The 22007-nt window shown below is 50.7% G+C and overlaps 1 protein-coding gene across 1 annotated transcript in view; it reads right to left on the bottom strand.

Annotated features, from left to right (window-relative positions):
* Nucleotides 1-22007, bottom strand: part of FANCD2 (FA complementation group D2) — a 149163-nt gene that overhangs the window by 13365 nt on the left and 113791 nt on the right. Inside the window, 6 exon segments of the mRNA XM_072131570.1 lie at nucleotides 10592-10738; nucleotides 11139-11213; nucleotides 11373-11447; nucleotides 11991-12029; nucleotides 12112-12183; nucleotides 21202-21295. Of these exon segments, the coding sequence (XP_071987671.1) occupies nucleotides 10592-10738; nucleotides 11139-11213; nucleotides 11373-11447; nucleotides 11991-12029; nucleotides 12112-12183; nucleotides 21202-21295 (502 nt within the window).

The raw sequence follows: 22007 nt of genomic DNA, 5'->3' as shown, positions 1-22007 counted from the left end.
CTCCCCTCCATATAGATTGTGTCCTCACCTCGTGTCTCCGTCTCTCCTCCATATAGATTGTGTCTTCACCTCGTGTCTCCATCTCCCCTCCATATAGATTGTGACCTCACCTCGTGTCTCCATCTACCCTCCATATAGATTGTGACCTCACCTCGTGTCTCCATCTACCCTCCATATAGATTGTGTCCTCACTTCGTGTCTCCATCTACCCTCCATATAGATTGTGACCTCACCTCGTGTCTCCCTCTCCCCTCCATATAGATTGTGACCTCACCTCGTGTCTCCCTCTACCCTCCATATAGATTGTGTCCTCACCTCGTGTCTCCCTCTACCCTCCATATAGATTGTGTCAACACCTCCTGTCTCCCTCTACCTTCCATATAGATTGGGTCCTCACCTCGTGTCTCCATCTACCCACCATATAGATTGTGTCCTCACCTCGTGTCTCCATCTCCCCTCCATATAGATTGTGACCTCACCTCGTGTCTCCATCTCCCCACCATATAGATTGTGTCCTCACCTCGTGTCTCCATCTACCCTCCATATAGCTTGTGTCCTCACCTCGTGTCTCCATCTCCCCTCCATATGGATTGTGTCCTCACCTCCTGTCTCCCTCTACCCTCCATATAGATTGTGACCTCACCTCCTGTTTCCCTCTACCCTCCATATAGATTGTGACCTCACCTCGTGTCTCCATCTACCCTCCATATAGATTGTGTCCTCACCTCGTGTCTCCATCTACCCTCCATATAGATTGTGACCTCACCTCGTGTCTCCCTCTACCCTCCATATAGATTGTGACCTCACCTCCTGTTTCCCTCTACCCTCCATATAGATTGTGACCTCACCTCGTGTCTCCATCTACCCCCCATATAGATTGTGTCCTCACCTCGTGTCTCCATCTATACTCCATATAGATTGTGACCTCACCTCGTGTCTCCATCTAGATTGTGTCCTCACCTCACGCCTCCATCTCCCCTCCATATAGATTGTGTCCTCACCTCACGCCTCCATCTACCCTCCATATAGATTGTGTCCTCACCTCGTGTCTCCATCTACCCTCCATATAGATTATGTCCTCACCTCGTGTCTCCATCTCCCCTCCATATAGATTGTGTCCTCACCTCGTGTCTCCATCTCCCCTCCATATAGATTGTGTCCTCACCTCGTGTCTCCATCTATCCTCCATATAGATTGTGACCTCACCTCGTGTCTCCCTTCACCCTCCATATAGATTGTGTCCTCACCTCGTGTCTCCGTCTCCCCACCATATAGATTGTGTCCTCACCTCGTGTCTCCATCTACCCTCCATATAGATTGTGACCTCACCTCGTGTCTCCCTCTACCCTCCATATAGATTGTGACCTCACCTTGTGTCTCCATCTACCCACCATATAGATTGTGTCCTCACCTCGTGTCTCCGTCTCCCCTCCATATAGACTGTGTCCTCACCTCGTGTATCCATCTACCCCCCATATAGATTGTGTCCTCACCTCGTGTCTCCATCTCCCCTCCATATAGATTGTGTCCTCACCTGGTGTCTCCATCTCCCCTCCATATAGATTGTGTCTTCACCTCGTGTCTCCATCTCCCCACCATATAGATTGTGTCCTCACCTCGTGTCTCCGTCTCCCCTCCATATAGATTGTGACCTCACCTCGTGTATCCATCTACCCCCCATATAGATTGTGTCCTCACCTCGTGTCTCCATCTCCCCTCCATATAGATTGTGTCCTCACCTGGTGTCTCCATCTCCCCTCCATATAGATTGTGACCTCACCTCGTGTCTCCCTCTACCCTCCATATAGATTGTGTCCTCACCTCGTGTCTCCCTCTACCCTCCATATAGATTGTGTCCTCACCTCGTGTCTCCATCTCCCCTCCATATAGATTGTGTCCTCACCTCGTGTCTCCATCTCCCCGCCATATAGATTGTGTCCTCACCTCGTGTCTCCTCCATATAGATTGTGTCCTCACCTCGTGTCTCCATCTCCCCTCCATATAGATTGTGTCCTCACCTCGTGTCTCCATCTCCCCTCCATATAGATTGTGACCTCACCTCGTGTCTCCATCTCCCCACCATATAGATTGTGTCCTCACCTCGTGTCTACCTCTACCCTCCATATAGATTGTGACCTCACCTCCTGTCTCCCTCTACCCTCCATATAGATTGTGACCTCACCTCGTGTCTCCATCTACCCTCCATATAGATTGTGTCCTCACCTCGTGTCTCCATCTACCCTCCATATAGATTGTGTCCTCACCTCGTGTCTCCATCTACCCTCCATATAGATTGTGTCCTCACCTCGTGTCTCCATCTACCCTCCATATAGATTGTGACCTCACCTCGTGTCTCCCTCTCCCCTCCATATAGATTGTGTCCTCACCTCGTGTCTCCCTCTACCCTCCATATAAATTGTGACCTCACCTCGTGTCTCCCTCTACCCTCCATATAGATTGTGTCCTCACCTCGTGTATCCATCTACCCCCCATATAGATTGTGTCCTCACCTCGTGTCTCCATCTCCCCTCCATATAGATTGTGTCCTCACCTGGTGTCTCCATCTCCCCTCCATATAGATTGTGTCCTCACCTCGTGTCTCCCTCTACCCTCCATATAGATTGTGACCTCACCTCGTGTCTCCCTCTACCCTCCATATAGATTGTGTCTTCACCTCGTGTCTCCCTCTACCCTCCATATAGATTGTGTCCTCACCTCGTGCCTCCATATAGATTGTGTCCTCACCTCGTGTCTCCATCTCCCCTCCATATAGATTGTGTCCTCACCTGGTGTCTCCATCTCCCCTCCATATAGATTGTGTCCTCACCTCGTGTCTCCCTCTACCCTCCATATAGATTGTGACCTCACCTCGTGTCTCCCTCTACCCTCCATATAGATTGTGACCTCACCTCGTGTCTCCCTCTACCCTCCATACAGAATGTGACCTCACCTCGTGTCTCCCTCTACCCTCCATATAGATTGTGTCCTCACCTCGTGCCTCCATATAGATTGTGTCCTCACCTCGTGTCTCCATCTACCCTCCATATAGATTGTGTCCTCACCTCGTGTCTCCATCTCCCCTCCATATAGATTGTGTCCTCACCTGGTGTCTCCATCTCCCCTCCATATAGATTGTGTCCTCACCTCGTGTCTCCCTCTACCCTCCATATAGATTGTGTCTTCACCACGTGTCTCCATCTACCCTCCATATAGATTGTGTCCTCACCTCGTGTCTCCATCTACACTCCATATAGATTGTGTCCTCACCTCGTGTCTCCATCTACCCTCCATATAGATTGTGTCCTCACCTTGTGTCTCCATCTACCCTCCATATAGATTGTGTCCTCACCTCGTGTCTCCATCTACCCTCCATATAGATTGTGACCTCACCTCGTGTCTCCCTCTCCCCTCCATATAGATTGTGACCTCACCTCGTGTCTCCATCTCCCCCCATATAGATTGTGTCCTCACCTCGTGTCTCCATCTACACTCCATATAGATTGTGTCCTCACCTGGTGTCTCCATCTCCCCTCCATATAGATTGTGACCTCACCTCGTGTCTCCCTCTACCCTCCATATAGATTGTGTCCTCACCTCCTGTCTCCATCTCCCCTCCATATAGATTGTGTCCTCACCTCGTGTCTCCATCTCCCCGCCATATAGATTGTGTCCTCACCTCGTGTCTCCTCCATATAGATTGTGTCCTCACCTCGTGTCTCCATCTCCCCTCCATATAGATTGTGTCCTCACCTCGTGTCTCCATCTCCCCTCCATATAGATTGTGACCTCACCTCGTGTCTCCATCTCCCCACCATATAGATTGTGTCCTCACCTCGTGTCTACCTCTACCCTCCATATAGATTGTGACCTCACCTCCTGTCTCCCTCTACCCTCCATATAGATTGTGACCTCACCTCGTGTCTCCATCTACCCTCCATATAGATTGTGTCCTCACCTCGTGTCTCCATCTACCCTCCATATAGATTGTGTCCTCACCTCGTGTCTCCATCTACCCTCCATATAGATTGTGTCCTCACCTCGTGTCTCCATCTACCCTCCATATAGATTGTGACCTCACCTCGTGTCTCCCTCTCCCCTCCATATAGATTGTGTCCTCACCTCGTGTCTCCCTCTACCCTCCATATAAATTGTGACCTCACCTCGTGTCTCCCTCTACCCTCCATATAGATTGTGTCCTCACCTCGTGTATCCATCTACCCCCCATATAGATTGTGTCCTCACCTCGTGTCTCCATCTCCCCTCCATATAGATTGTGTCCTCACCTGGTGTCTCCATCTCCCCTCCATATAGATTGTGTCCTCACCTCGTGTCTCCCTCTACCCTCCATATAGATTGTGACCTCACCTCGTGTCTCCCTCTACCCTCCATATAGATTGTGTCTTCACCTCGTGTCTCCCTCTACCCTCCATATAGATTGTGTCCTCACCTCGTGCCTCCATATAGATTGTGTCCTCACCTCGTGTCTCCATCTCCCCTCCATATAGATTGTGTCCTCACCTGGTGTCTCCATCTCCCCTCCATATAGATTGTGTCCTCACCTCGTGTCTCCCTCTACCCTCCATATAGATTGTGACCTCACCTCGTGTCTCCCTCTACCCTCCATATAGATTGTGACCTCACCTCGTGTCTCCCTCTACCCTCCATACAGAATGTGACCTCACCTCGTGTCTCCCTCTACCCTCCATATAGATTGTGTCCTCACCTCGTGCCTCCATATAGATTGTGTCCTCACCTCGTGTCTCCATCTACCCTCCATATAGATTGTGTCCTCACCTCGTGTCTCCATCTCCCCTCCATATAGATTGTGTCCTCACCTGGTGTCTCCATCTCCCCTCCATATAGATTGTGTCCTCACCTCGTGTCTCCCTCTACCCTCCATATAGATTGTGTCTTCACCACGTGTCTCCATCTACCCTCCATATAGATTGTGTCCTCACCTCGTGTCTCCATCTACACTCCATATAGATTGTGTCCTCACCTCGTGTCTCCATCTACCCTCCATATAGATTGTGTCCTCACCTTGTGTCTCCATCTACCCTCCATATAGATTGTGTCCTCACCTCGTGTCTCCATCTACCCTCCATATAGATTGTGACCTCACCTCGTGTCTCCCTCTCCCCTCCATATAGATTGTGTCCTCACCTCCTGTCTCCCTCTACCCTCCATATAGATTGTGACCTCACCTCGTGTCTCCCTCTACCCTCCATATAGATTGTGACCTCACCTCGTGTCTCCATCTCCCCCCATATAGATTGTGTCCTCACCTCGTGTCTCCATCTCCCCTCCATATAGATTGTGTCCTCACCTCGTGTCTCCATCTACCCTCCATATAGATTGTGTCCTCACCTCGTGTCTCCATCTCCCCTCCATATAGATTGTGTCCTCACCTCGTATCTCCATCTATCCTCCATATAGATTGTGACCTCACCTCGTGTCTCCATCTACCCTCCATATAGATTGTGTCCTCATCTCGTGTCACCATCTACCCTCCGTATAGATTGTGTCCTCACCTCGTGTCTCCATCTACCCTCCATATAGATTGTGACCTCACCTCGTGTCTCCCTCTCCCCTCCATATAGATTGTGTCCTCACCTGGTGTCTCCATCTCCCCTCCATATAGATTGTGTCCTCACCTCGTGTCTCCATCTACCCTCCATATAGATAAGCAATGAGGAACCAGAGACGTTTCTGTACGGTGGTGGTTACACAGTCTCTAAGAGCAAGACGTATTTGTGGTAAATGTGGTAAATGTGGTAGATGTGGTCCTCTGCCTCCAGCCCTGAAGAGTCCCACCAAGGTCTCCAAAGACTCTCGAATTTCTTAAGATAATTTCTCTTCTTACTCTATGCTTGTAAGTTTGTGTATAAGGTTCACCCTTCCAGGTGAAATGCAATTCATTTTTTAGCTACGTACAGGAGCCGTCAACGCCAGCGTGCGACTTTCCAACACATTGATATCAGATTCATGGCCCAACAGGCAAGTGAGTGGGAACGTCCTACAGTAGCCGGGAACCTTTCATCAATTATCTCAGGACTTTCAGCCAGAATTGCTGTAGTTTAGGACAGTTCCACATGTGTTGTACCTCGGACAGGGGTCATGAAATAGTCTGGACCCTATGCAGAAGGTAGAAGTTACGGCCTACGACAGCTCTGGGGTGAGCGCCAACATCTCCCACCTCCCATGTGGAGTGTACGCCCAGGGAGAATGGTTTAAGGTGGGCCTCCTGCAAATAAGAAGAACTGGAGGACATGACCCCTCAGCAATCATCTCTACAACTACATTGTGTGGCGACTGCCGAATTACTTCAGGTTCGACTTGTAGGAATAGAAACAAGATCCCCATTGCAGCTGCTCCCTTTAAAATCTGCCCCTTGTAAAGTGGGACTACCCTGGACACTCGCCTAGAAATCCATTGAGGAAAGGGGTAGATTAGATTGGGGCAAACGGGGGTATGTGTGTATAGCCATGTATCCCCAACAAATGTCCAGTCTTCCACCAGACCTTGTCCATAATGTAAAACATTCCCGACAGACTAGAAACTCCCAGCGTGTCTTAGTAACTTCAGCGAGGCGGATCTCCCGGACATAAGACATATAACCGGGGATTGGGGAAGGCTGAACCCCCCCATCTTCTCAAGGCATCTGAAGGGTCACCAAACAGATCATTGGGATTCCTTCTTCCCAATCAGATCTCTAAATCTACTATTTATCTTGTGAATCAGCTTCATCCGGAGCCAAATGGGCAAATTATGCAGAAAGTAGAGTAGCCGGGGCATCATGACCATGTCATCCAGGTTACCCGACCAATTACTGACAACGGGAGCTTAACCTCCGAGATATCACGGATATTAATACTCCCAGGTACTTTGGGAAAGGTTTGGGGAGATGAAGGCAGTGCCACAGATTTAATCCAGTTTTTAGTTAGGCCAGGTAATGGTAAGGACCTCTATTGCCAGAGGCATGTAGAGGGTCCCGTCATCTGATGCCCAGGACCTTAATGCCCCCAGGGGCTCTACAGCAGCAAGGGCCATGGTGGACCCCCTGCCGGGTCCCCCTGTACAGCGGAGAGGAATGGATTTATTCGCAATCTAGCCATGGGGGAGGAATATAATAGGCGTACTCATGCCTAAAATTTAGACCCAATGGACGGAGCACCTCAAATAGGGTCATTCCACAGCGTCGAACACCTTGGCTGCATGAAATGATAGAACCGCAGCGTCCGCCAAGCGATTACAGGAGGACTGTATGTTCCAGTCGGGTCACGATGAAGAACCGAGCCTACAACTGTAGATCATCTTTTCTAGTAGCTTGACATTCACGGTAAGGAGCGATACTATTATAACCCCCCCCATCATAGGGGGGAGCTCCCTGTGCTTCATTATAGCGGTAAGCCAGGCAGGAGATGTCCCTGAACATTTTATAAGCCTCCACTGGGAGGCCAACTCCAAGGATCCTACTATGGGGGGAGGCCAACTCCAAGGATCTTACTATGGGGGGAGGCCAACTCCAAGGATCCTACTATGGGGGGAGACCAACTCCAAGGATCTTACTATGGGGGGAGACCAACTCCAAGGATCCTACTATGGGGGGAGGCCAACTCCAAGGATCTTACTATGGGGGGAGGCCAACTCCAAGGATCTTACTATGGGGGGAGGCCAACTCCAAGGATCCTACTATGGGGGGAGGCCAACTCCAAGGATCCTACTATGGGAGGAGGCCAACTCCAAGGATCCTACTATGGGAGGAGGCCAACTCCAAGGATCTTACTATGGGGGGAGGCCAACTCCAAGGATCTTACTATGGGGGGAGGCCAACTCCAAGGATCCTACTATGGGGGGAGGCCAACTCCAAGGATCCTACTATGGGAGGAGGCCAACTTCAAGGATCTTACTATGGGGGGAGGCCAACTCCAAGGATCTTACTATGGGGGGAGGCCAACTCCAAGGATCCTACTATGGGGGGAGGCCAACTCCAAGGATCTTACTATGGGGGGAGGCCAACTCCAAGGATCTTACTATGGGGGGAGGCCAACTCCAAGGATCTTACTATGGGGGGAGGCCAACTCCAAGGATCTTACTATGGGGGGAGGCCAACTCCAAGGATCCTACTATGGGGGGAGGCCAACTCCAAGGATCCTACTATGGGGGGAGGCCAACTCCAAGGATCCTACTATGGGGGGAGGCCAACTCCAAGGATCCTACTATGGGGGGAGGCCAACTCCAAGGATCCTACTATGGGGGGAGGCCAACTCCAAGGATCCTACTATGGGGGGAGGCCAACTCCAAGGATCCTACTATGGGGGGAGGCCAACTCCAAGGATCCTACTATGGGGGGAGGCCAACTCCAAGGATCCTACTATGGGGGGAGGCCAACTCCAAGGATCCTACTATGGGGGGAGGCCTTGGCGAATTGTGGCAGATAAAGCCCGGAGCAGCATCCAATGTCCAGAGAACGACCTTCAAAGGCAAGAAATGGGGGACCGGCACCCCCCGAAAATCACACCGCTGCAGTGATCGCAGAAACAAGTCTATGGCAAACACATACAGCAGTAGACTCAGGGGGCAGCCCTGTCGCACCCCCGCCTCTACTTCAAAAGTGTCCCCCTGCCAACCATTGATCAGAGGAAAGCTCTTCGCCTCTCTATATAAAGTTCTCAGCCAATCTATAAATTGTCCCGGAATACCTTACTGTGACAAAGTGGCCCATAGATAATCGTGATGAACCCTGTCAAAGGCTTTAGCCTGGTCCAGACCTACAACATATCTCCCACACCTCAGAGCTTTACATCTCTCAAACATCTCCCTTATCGAGATGACTGCTCCAGAGATGTTCTGCCCTCTTACCGTGCCGTACTGAGAGCCTGCCAACAGTGCCGGGGAAAAACAGACTAATCTAGAGAAGAGGATTTTTGCCAAAATCTTCCTATCAACATTCAAGAGGGCGATCGGCCTCCAGGGAGATCAGTAATCCATTTCCTGCAATTCTCTCACGGATCAGGAGCCCCTGAGGTCCCATAATCTCACTCAACAACCAGGAAGTATAATCAGCTGAACTGACACTGTACTGGGGGAGGCTGCAGGTTAGTTACATGTGGAGGGCAACATAGGGGGCAGTATTATAGTAGTTATATTCCTGTACATAGGGGGCAGTATTATAGTAGTTATATTCCTGTACATAGGGGGCAGTATTATAGTAGTTATATTCCTGTACATAGGGGGCAGTATTATAGTAGTTATATTCCTGTACATAGGGGGCAGTATTATAGTAGTTATATTCCTGTACATAGGGGGCAGTATTATAGTAGTTATATTCCTGTACATAGGGGGCAGTATTATAGTAGTTATATTCCTGTACATAGGGGGCAGTATTATAGTAGTTATATTCCTGTACATAGGGGGCAGTATTATAGTAGTTATATTCCTGTACATAGGGGGCAGTATTATAGTAGTTATATTCCTGTACATAGGGGGCAGTATTATAGTAGTTATATTCCTGTACATAGGGGGCAGTATTATAGTAGTTATATTCCTGTACATAGGGGGCAGTATTATAGTAGTTATATTCCTGTACATAGGGGGCAGTATTATAGTAGTTATATTCCTGTACATAGGGGGCAGTATTATAGTAGTTATATTCCTGTACATAGGGGGCAGTATTATAGTAGTTATATTCCTGTACATAGGGGGCAGTATTATAGTAGTTATATTCCTGTACATAGGGGGCGGTATTATAGTAGTTATATTCCTGTACATAGGGGGCGGTATTATAGTAGTTATATTCTTGTACATAGGGGCAGTATTATAGTAGTTATATTCCTGTACATAGGGGGCAGTATTATAGTAGTTATATTCTTGTACATAGGGGCAGTATTATAGTAGTTATATTCTTGTACATAGGGGGCAGTATTATAGTAGTTATATTCTTGTACATAGGGGGCAGTATTATAGTAGTTATATTCTTGTACATAGGGGCAGTATTATAGTAGTTATATTCTTGTACATAGGGGGCAGTATTATAGCAGTTATATTCCTGTACATAGGGGGCAGTATTATAGTAGTTATATTCCTGAACATAGGAGGCAGTATTATAGTAGTTATATTCTTGTACATAGGGGGCAGTATTATAGTAGTTATATTCCTGTACATAGGGAGCAGTATTATAGTAGTTATATTCTTGTACATAGGGGCAGTATTATAGTAGTTATATTCTTGTACATAGGGGGCAGTATTATAGCAGTTATATTCCTGTACATAGGGGGCAGTATTATAGTAGTTATATTCTTGTACATAGGGGGCAGTATTATAGTAGTTATATTCCTGTACATAGGGGCAGTATTATAGTAGTTATATTCCTGTACATAGGGGGCAGTATTATAGTAGTTATATTCCTGTACATAGGGGGCAGTATTATAGTAGTTATATTCTTGTACATAGGGGCAGTATTATAGTAGTTATATTCTTGTACATAGGGGGCAGTATTATAGTAGTTATATTCCTGAACATAGGAGGCAGTATTATAGTAGTTATATTCTTGTATGTAGGTTCTGTGGGCGGGGCCGTGGCCCCTTCTCACCTGCAGGTCCCGGTTTTTCAGGTTCCCCAGCCAGAACGCCTCCTGGCAGCGGTTGAGGACCAGCATGGCTTTCACACGGTACACAAACATCTCCAGTGTCTTCTTCAGCTGAGGGACGTGTGTGGTGAGGCCTGTGTCCTGATGGATCTGAGAAGAGAGATACACAAAATCATTATACAGGGCCCGGGGGGGCTGCAGCTATACAGACACCAAAATGCAGTGGGGGTGGGGTTACAGCTGACACCATGATGCAGGGGGGTGGGGCTACAGCTGACACCATGATGCAGGGGGGTTAGGTTACAGCTGACACCATGATGCAGGGGGGTTAAGTTACAGCTGACACCATGATGCAGGGGGGTGGGGCTACAGCTGACACCATGATGCAGGGGGGGGTGGGGCTACAGCTGACACCATGATGCAGGGGGGTGGGGCTACAGCAGACACCATGATGCAGGGGGGTGGGGCTACAGCTGACACCATGATGCAGGGCGGTGGGGCTACAGCTGACACCATGATGCAGGGGGGTGGGGCTACAGCTGACACCTACCTTGGAGTGACCGCACATATGGTGCAGTTGTCGGGTGCACAACTGGAGGATTTTCAGTAAACTCTGCACATCTTCCTGTAACAAATCACATCTTAGGTTATTACATTTCTCAACAGCAGATCCCGCACCTGCTCCAGGGAAGGCCCCTCCCAGTACCATGTGATTACATGACAGTTAGCGGGGGCTGGACTTATACCTTCGCCCCCTCCACTAGCACCTTTACCCCCAACTCACCCGTTGTTTTTTAAAGCAGCAATCCAGAAGAGGCATCCCGACCCTGAGGAAGGTCTCCACAAAGAGGCGGCCATACTGCCAGGGAGAAGACAAGATGTGAGGAGGAGGAGAAAATAGCCGAAGAGCGGGAGGAGGAGGAGAGGAAAGCCGAGCAGAGGAAAGCCAAGCAGAGGAAAGCCGAGCAGAGGAAAGCCGAGCAGAGGAAAGCCGAGCAGAGGAAAGCCGAGCAGAGGAAAGCCGAGCAGAGGAAAGCCGAGCAGAGGAAAGCCTAACAGGAGGAGGAGAGGAAAGCTGAGCAGGAGGAGGAGAGGAAAGCCGAGGAGCAGGAGGAGAGGAAAGCCGAGGAGCAGGAGGAGGAGGAGAGGAAAGCCGAGGAGGAGGAGGAGAGGAAAGCCGAGGAGGAGGAGAGGAAAGCCGAGCAGAGGAAAGCCGAGCAGAGGAAAGCCGAGCAGAGGAAAGCCGAGCAGGAGGAGGAGAGGAAAGCCGAGCAGGAGGGGGAAACAGAGGAAGTGGATGAGGAGAGGGAAATGGAGAAGGAGAATAAGGATGAGGAGGAAGTAGAGAAAATAGAGAGGAGGAGGAGGAAACCTAGAGTCGAGCTCTGCCCCTGGTCTGTACCTTCAGGCAGGTGATGAGCATCGGGCGACTGTCAAACACCTGCAGAAAAAAATCACACCTAGTAAAAAAATAAAAAAGCTGCGGCAGACCAGAGTCCGACATGACCGGGACGTGTCCTCACCTTTATCAGGTTCACCAGAATGTGGAAATTTCTGACCGCCAAACTCCAGCACAGAAGTCGCTCCGTCTGCACCTGTAGGGCACAACCATAATACATTGAAAGTGCCCTCACCAGAACTCATGGAAGATCCAGAAACACGAGGAGGACACAGGACTGCACTGACCTCACTAGCCCCAAGAATAGAGGACATGAGGCTACATGGACCTCACCAGAACTCATGGAAGATCCAGAAACACGAGGAGGACACAGGACTGCACTGACCTCACTAGCCCCAAGAATAGAGGACATGAGGCTACATGGACCTCACCAGAACTCATGGAAGATCCAGAAACACGAGGAGGACACAGGACTGCACTGACCTCACTAGCCCCAAGAATAGAGGACATGAGGCTACATGGACCTCACCAGAACTCATGGAAGATCCAGAAACACGAGGAGGACACAGGACTGCACTGACCTCACTAGCCCCAAGAATAGAGGACATGAGGCTACATGGACCTCACCAGAACTCATGGAAGATCCAGAAACACGAGGAGGACACAGGACTGCACTGACCTCACTAGCCCCAAGAATAGAGGACATGAGGCTACATGGACCTCACCAGAACTCATGGAAGATCCAGAAACACGAGGAGGACACAGGACTGCACTGACCTCACTAGCCCCAAGAATAGAGGACATGAGGCTACATGGACCTCACCAGAACTCATGGAAGATCCAGAAACACGAGGAGGACACAGGACTGCACTGACCTCACTAGCCCCAAGAATAGAGGACATGAGGCTACATGGACCTCACCAGAACTCATGGAAGATCCAGAAACACGAGGAGGACACAGGACTGCACTGACCTCACTAGCCCCAAGAATAGAGGACATGAGGCTACATGGACCTCACCAGAACTCATGGAAGATCCAGAAACACGAGGAGGACACAGGACTGCACTGACCTCACTAGCCCCAAGAATAGAGGACATGAGGCTACATGGACCTCACCAGAACTCATGGAAGATCCAGAAACACGAGGAGGACACAGGACTGCACTGACCTCACTAGCCCCAAGAATAGAGGACATGAGGCTACATGGACCTCACCAGAACTCATGGAAGATCCAGAAACACGAGGAGGACACAGGACTGCACTGACCTCACTAGCCCCAAGAATAGAGGACATGAGGCTACATGGACCTCACCAGAACTCATGGAAGATCCAGAAACATGAGGAGGACACAGGACTGCACTGACCTCACTAGCCCCAAGAATAGAGGACATGAGGCTACATGGACCTCACCAGAACTCATTGAAGATCCAGAAACACGAGGAGGACACAGGACTGCACTGACCTCACTAGCCCCAAGAATAGAGGACATGAGGCTACATGGACCTCACCAGAACTCATGGAAGATCCAGAAACACAAGGAGGACACAGGACTGCACTGACCTCACTAGCCCCAAGAATAGAGGACATGAGGCTACATGGACCTCACCAGAACTCATGGAAGATCCAGAAACACGAGGAGGACACAGGACTGCACTGACCTCACTAGCCCCAAGAATAGAGGACATGAGGCTACATGGACCTCAACAGAACTCATGGAAGATCCAGAAACATGAGGAGGACACAGGACTGCACTGACCTCACTAGCCCCAAGAATAGAGGACATGAGGCTACATGGACCTCACCAGAACTCAACATGGAAGATCCAGAAACATGAGGAGGACACAGGACTGCACTGACCTCACTAGCCCCAAGAATAGAGGACATGAGGCTACATGGACCTCACCAGAACTCAACATGGAAGATCCAGAAACACAAGGAGGACACAGGACTGCACTGACCTCACTAGCCCCAAGAATAGAGGACATGAGGCTACATGGACCTCACCAGAACTCATGGAAGATCCAGAAACACGAGGAGGACACAGGACTGCACTGACCTCACTAGCCCCAAGAATAGAGGACATGAGGCTACATGGACCTCACCAGAACTCATGGAAGATCCAGAAACACAAGGAGGACACAGGACTGCACGGACCTCACTAGCCCCAAGAATAGAGGACATGAGGCTACATGGACCTCACCAGAACTCATGGAAGATCCAGAAACACAAGGAGGACACAGGACTGCACTGACCTCACTAGCCCCAAGAATAGAGGACATGAGGATACATGGACCTCACCAGAACTCATGGAAGATCCAGAAACATGAGGAGGACACAGGACTGCACTGACCTCACTAGCCCCAAGAATAGAGGACATGAGGCTACATGGACCTCACCAGAACTCATGGAAGATCCAGAAACACAAGGAGGACACAGGACTGCACTGACCTCACTAGCCCCAAGAATAGAGGACATGAGGCTACATGGACCTCACCAGAACTCATGGAAGATCCAGAAACACAAGGAGGACACAGGACTGCACTGACCTCACTAGCCCCAAGAATAGAGGACATGAGGCTACTTGGACCTCACCAGAACTCATGGAAGATCCAGAAACACGAGGAGGACACAGGACTGCACGGACCTCACTAGCCCCAAGAATAGAGGACATGGGGCTACATGGACCTCACCAGAACTCATGGAAGATCCAGAAACAGGAGGAGGACACAGGACTGCACTGACCTCACTAGCCCCAAGAATAGAGGACATGGGGCTACATGGACCTCACCAGAACTCAGCATGGAAGATCCAGAAACACGAGGAGGACACAGGACTGCACGGACCTCACTAGCCCCAAGAATAGAGGACATGGGGCTACATGGACCTCACCAGAACTCAGCATGGAAGATCCAGAAACACAAGGAGGACACAGGACTGCACTGACCTCACTAGCCCCAAGAATAGAGGACATGAGGCTACATGGACCTCACCAGAACTCATGGAAGATCCAGAAACATGAGGAGGACACAGGACTGCACTGACCTCACTAGCCCCAAGAATAGAGGACATGGGGCTACATGGACCTCACCAGAACTCAACATGGAAGATCCAGAAACACAAGGAGGACACAGGACTGCACTGACCTCACTAGCCCCAAGAATAGAGGACATGGGGCTACATGGACCTCACCAGAACTCATGGAAGATCCAGAAACACAAGGAGGACACAGGACTGCACGGACCTCACTAGCCCCAAGAATAGAGGACATGAGGCTACATGGACCTCACCAGAACTCATGGAAGATCCAGAGACACGAGGAGGACACAGGACTGCACTGACCTCACTAGCCCCAAGAATAGAGGACATGAGGCTACATGGACCTCACCAGAACTCATGGAAGATCCAGAGACACGAGGAGGACACAGGACTGCACGGACCTCACTAGCCCCAAGAATAGAGGACATGAGGCAACATGGACCTCACCAGAACTCATGGAAGATCCAGAAACACGAGGAGGACACAGGACTGCACTGACCTCACTAGCCCCAAGAATAGAGGACATGGGGCTACATGGACCTCACCAGAACTCATGGAAGATCCAGAAACATGAGGAGGACACAGGACTGCACTGACCTCACTAGCCCCAAGAATAGAGGACATGAGGATACATGGACCTCACCAGAACTCATGGAAGATCCAGAAACACAAGGAGGACACAGGACTGCACTGACCTCACTAGCCCCAAGAATAGAGGACATGAGGCTACATGGACCTCACCAGAACTCAACATGGAAGATCCAGAAACACAAGGAGGACACAGGACTGCACTGACCTCACTAGCCCCAAGAATAGAGGACATGAGGCTACATGGCCCTCACCAGAACTCATGGAAGATCCAGAAACATGAGGAGGACACAGGACTGCACTGACCTCACTAGCCCCAAGAATAGAGGACATGAGGCTACATGGACCTCACCAGAACTCAGCATGGAAGATCCAGAAACACGAGGAGGACACAGGACTGCACTGACCTCACTAGCCCCAAGAATAGAGGACATGAGGCTACATGGACCTCACCAGAACTCATGGAAGATCCAGAAACATGAGGAGGACACAGGACTGCACGGACCTCACTAGCCCCAAGAATAGAGGACATGAGGCTACATGGACCTCACCAGAACTCATGGAAGATCCAGAAACACAAGGAGGACACAGGACTGCACTGACCTCACTAGCCCCAAGAATAGAGGACATGGGGCTACATGGACCTCACCAGAACTCATGGAAGATCCAGAAACACAAGGAGGACACAGGACTGCACTGACCTCACTAGCCCCAAGAATAGAGGACATGAGGCTACATGGACCTCACCAGAACTCATGGAAGATCCAGAAACATGAGGAGGACACAGGACTGCACGGACCTCACTAGCCCCAAGAATAGAGGACATGAGGCTACATGGACCTCACCAGAACTCATGGAAGATCCAGAAACACAAGGAGGACACAGGACTGCACTGACCTCACTAGCCCCAAGAATAGAGGACATGGGGCTACATGGACCTCACCAGAACTCATGGAAGATCCAGAAACACAAGGAGGACACAGGACTGCACTGACCTCACTAGCCCCAAGAATAGAGGACATGAGGCTACATGGACCTCACCAGAACTCATGGAAGATCCAGAAACATGAGGAGGACACAGGACTGCACGGACCTCACTAGCCCCAAGAATAGAGGACATGGGGCTACATGGACCTCACCAGAACTCATGGAAGATCCAGAAACACGAGGACACAGGACTGCACGGACCTCACTAGCCCCAAGAATAGAGGACATGAGGCTACATGGACCTCACCAGAACTCATGGAAGATCCAGAAACATGAGGAGGACACAGGACTGCACTGACCTCACTAGCCCCAAGAATAGAGGACATGAGGCTACATGGACCTCACCAGAACTCATGGAAGATCCAGAAACACGAGGAGGACACAGGACTGCACGGACCTCACTAGCCCCAAGAATAGAGGACATGAGGCTACATGGACCTCACCAGAACTCATGGAAGATCCAGAAACATGAGGAGGACACAGGACTGCACGGGCCTCACTAGCCACCAGAATAGAGGACATGGGGCTACATGGACCTCACCAGAACTCAGCATGGAAGATCCAGAAACACGAGGAGGACACAGGACTGCACTGACCTCACTAGCCCCAAGAATAGAGGACATGGGGCTACATGGACCTCACCAGAACTCAGCATGGAAGACCTAGAAACACGAGGAGGACACAGGACTGCACTGACCTCACTAGCCCCAAGAATAGAGGACATGGGGCTACATGGACCTCACCAGAACTCATGGAAGATCCAGAAACACAAGGAGGACACAGGACTGCACTGACCTCACTAGCCCCAAGAATAGAGGACATGAGGCTACATGGACCTCACCAGAACTCATGGAAGATCCAGAAACACAAGGAGGACACAGGACTGCACTGACCTCACTAGCCCCAAGAATAGAGGACATGAGGCTACATGGACCTCACCAGAACTCATGGAAGATCCAGAAACACGAGGAGGACACAGGACTGCACGGACCTCACTAGCCCCAAGAATAGAGGACATGAGGCTACATGGACCTCACCAGAACTCAGCATGGAAGATCCAGAAACACGAGGAGGACACAGGACTGCACTGACCTCACTAGCCCCAAGAATAGAGGACATGAGGCTACATGGACCTCACCAGAACTCATGGAAGATCCAGAAACACAAGGAGGACACAGGACTGCACTGACCTCACTAGTCCCAAGAATAGAGGACATGAGGCTACATGGACCTCACCAGAACTCATGGAAGATCCAGAAACACAAGGAGGACACAGGACTGCACTGACCTCACTAGCCCCAAGAATAGAGGACATGAGGCTACATGGACCTCACCAGAACTCAGCATGGAAGATCCAGAAACACAAGGAGGACACAGGACTGCACTGACCTCACTAGCCCCAAGAATAGAGGACATGAGGCTACATGGACCTCACCAGAACTCATGGAAGATCCAGAGACACGAGGAGGACACAGGACTGCACTGACCTCACTAGCCCCAAGAATAGAGGACATGAGGCTACATGGACCTCACCAGAACTCATGGAAGATCCAGAAACACAAGGAGGACACAGGACTGCACTGACCTCACTAGCCCCAAGAATAGAGGACATGAGGCTACATGGCCCTCACCAGAACTCATGGAAGATCCAGAAACATGAGGAGGACACAGGACTGCACTGACCTCACTAGCCCCAAGAATAGAGGACATGAGGCTACATGGACCTCACCAGAACTCAGCATGGAAGATCCAGAAACACGAGGAGGACACAGGACTGCACTGACCTCACTAGCCCCAAGAATAGAGGACATGAGGCTACATGGACCTCACCAGAACTCATGGAAGATCCAGAAACACAAGGAGGACACAGGACTGCACTGACCTCACTAGCCCCAAGAATAGAGGACATGAGGCTACATGGACCTCACCAGAACCCAGCATGGAAGATCCAGAAACACGAGGAGGACACAGGACTGCACTGACCTCACTAGCCCCAAGAATAGAGGACATCAGGCTACATGGACCTCACCAGAACTCAGCATGGAAGATCCAGAAACAGGAGGAGGACACAGGACTGCACGGACCTCACTAGCCCCAAGAATAGAGGACATGAGGCTACATGGACCTCACCAGAACTCATGGAAGATCCAGAAACACAAGGAGGACACAGGACTGCACGGACCTCACTAGCCCCAAGAATAGAGGACATGAGGCTACATGGACCTCACCAGAACTCATGGAAGATCCAGAAACACGAGGAGGACACAGGACTGCACTGACCTCACTAGCCCCAAGAATAGAGGACATGAGGCTACATGGACCTCACCAGAACTCATGGAAGATCCAGAAACATGAGGAGGACACAGGACTGCACTGACCTCACTAGCCCCAAGAATTGAGGACATGAGGCTACATGGACCTCACCAGAACTCAGCATGGAAGATCCAGAAACAGGAGGAGGACACAGGACTGCACGGACCTCACTAGCCCCAAGAATAGAGGACATGAGGCTACATGGACCTCACCAGAACTCAGCATGGAAGATCCAGAAACACAAGGAGGACACAGGACTGCACTGACCTCACTAGCCCCAAGAATAGAGGACATGAGGCTACATGGACCTCACCAGAACTCATGGAAGATCCAGAAACATGAGGAGGACACAGGACTGCACTGACCTCACTAGCCCCAAGAATAGAGGACATGAGGCTACATGGACCTCACCAGAACTCATGGAAGATCCAGAAACACAAGGAGGACACAGGACTGCACTGACCTCACTAGCCCCAAGAATAGAGGACATGAGGCTACATGGACCTCACCAGAACTCAGCATGGAAGATCCAGAAACACGAGGAGGACACAGGACTGCACTGACCTCACTAGCCCCAAGAATAAAGGACATGAGGCTACATGGACCTCACCAGAACTCATGGAAGATCCAGAAACACAAGGAGGACACAGGACTGCACTGACCTCACTAGCCCCAAGAATAGAGGACATGAGGCTACATGGACCTCACCAGAACTCATGGAAGATCCAGAAACACAAGGAGGACACAGGACTGCACTGACCTCACTAGCCCCAAGAATAGAGGACATGAGGCTACATGGACCTCACCAGAACTCAGCATGGAAGATCCAGAAACAGGAGGAGGACACAGGATTGCACGGACCTCACTAGCCCCAAGAATAGAGGACATGAGGCTACATGGACCTCACCAGAACTCAGCATGGAAGATCCAGAAACACGAGGAGGACACAGGACTGCACTGACCTCACTAGCCCCAAGAATAGAGGACATGAGGCTACATGGACCTCACCAGAACTCATGGAAGATCCAGAAACACAAGGAGGACACAGGACTGCACTGACCTCACTAGCCCCAAGAATAGAGGACATGAGGCTACATGGACCTCACCAGAACTCATGGAAGATCCAGAAACACAAGGAGGACACAGGACTGCACTGACCTCACTAGCCCCAAGAATAGAGGACATGAGGCTACATGGACCTCACCAGAACTCAGCATGGAAGATCCAGAAACAGGAGGAGGACACAGGATTGCACGGACCTCACTAGCCCCAAGAATAGAGGACATGAGGCTACATGGACCTCACCAGAACTCAGCATGGAAGATCCAGAAACACGAGGAGGACACAGGACTGCACTGACCTCACTAGCCCCAAGAATAGAGGACATGAGGCTACATGGACCTCACCAGAACTCATTGAAGATCCAGAGACACGAGGAGGACACAGGACTGCACTGACCTCACTAGCCCCAAGAATAGAGGACATGAGGCTACATGGACCTCACCAGAACTCATGGAAGATCCAGAAACATGAGGAGGACACAGGACTGCACGGACCTCACTAGCCCCAAGAATAGAGGACATGAGGCTACATGGACCTCACCAGAACTCATGGAAGATCCAGAAACACGAGGAGGACACAGGACTGCACTGACCTCCCTAGCCCCAAGAATAGAGGACATGAGGCTACATGGACCTCACCAGAACTCAGCATGGAAGATCCAGAAACACAAGGAGGACACAGGACTGCACTGACCTCACTAGCCCCAAGAATAGAGGACATGAGGCTACATGGACCTCACCAGAACTCATGGAAGATCCAGAATTATGAGGAGGACACAGGACTGCACTGACCTCACTAGCCCCAAGAATAGAGGACATGAGGCTACATGGACCTCACCAGAACTCATGGAAGATCCAGAATTATGAGGAGGACCTAGAGGTGGACTTCATGTGTCACAGAGGGGAGGCTCACAGCTGGAGGTCCTCACCATATGATGATTTCTTACTAATTCCCCAATAAAACACTCAAGTCCGGACAAGTAAGTGAACCCTTTGGAATGAACCAATTTTGAATACAATGAGATGTGATATCACAATTATCATAGAGGCAGCTCCACCCCGAGTCCCTGCACATTGCTCCATCCGTACTTGTAGGACGCCTTGTCTGCAGCGCCCCTTCTCAGGTGGGCCGTAGGGTTAAAGGGTTAATGTGCAGCGCTCCCTTCCCTCCCACAGTCCTTGTAGCAGGATACATCATTAGATGCAGAAGCTGAGACACCAATGTCACCTGATGAGTGTCGCTCGGCAGCACAGCCGGAATGTTCCTCACGTACTTCTCCAACTTATCCATCAGGACACGGAAGAAAATCACAAACGTTTGCCTGAAAAGACACGAGGAGAAAAGGTTTACAAGAGAGGAAACAACAATTGTCAGGGTCAGAGGTCGTGGACCCACGGAACCACCGTGAGCGATGACATAAGCCGACTCCTGGGAGCCTAGGAAGTGGCACCCAGTATTCACCAGAAACCCCCACCAAGGTCAGGACAGGCGGCAGAGGATGGGAGTCGTGGTCAGGCAGAAGGTCAGGACAGGCTGTAGAGGATGGGAGTCGTGGTCAGGCAGGCAGAAGGTCAGGACAGGCGGCAGAGGATGGGAGTCGTGGTCAGGCAGAAGGTCAGGACAGGCTGCAGAGGATGGGAGTCGTGGTCAGGCAGAAGGTCAGGACAGGCTGCAGAGGATGGGAGTCGTGGTCAGGCAGAAGGTCAGGACAGGCGGCAGAGGATGGGAGTCGTGGTCAGGCAGGCAGAAGGTCAGGACAGGCGGCAGAGGATGGGAGTCGTGGTCAGGCAGGCAGAAGGTCAGGACAGGCGGCAGAGGATGGGAGTCGTGGTCAGGCAGAAGGTCAGGACAGGCTGCAGAGGATGGGAGTCGTGGTCAGGCAGAAGGTCAGGACAGGCTGCAGAGGATGGGAGTCGTGGTCAGGCAGGCAGAAGGTCAGGACAGGCGGCAGAGGATGGGAGTCGTGGTCAGGCAGGCAGAAGGTCAGGACAGGCGGCAGAGGATGGGAGTCGTGGTCAGGCAGAAGGTCAGGA

This window comes from Engystomops pustulosus, unplaced genomic scaffold, assembly GCF_040894005.1.
Source record: "Engystomops pustulosus unplaced genomic scaffold, aEngPut4.maternal MAT_SCAFFOLD_93, whole genome shotgun sequence".
NCBI classification, from domain to species: domain Eukaryota; kingdom Metazoa; phylum Chordata; class Amphibia; order Anura; family Leptodactylidae; genus Engystomops; species Engystomops pustulosus.
Note: the sequence above shows the minus strand (reverse complement) of the source record. Positions and strands in the feature narration are given on the sequence as shown.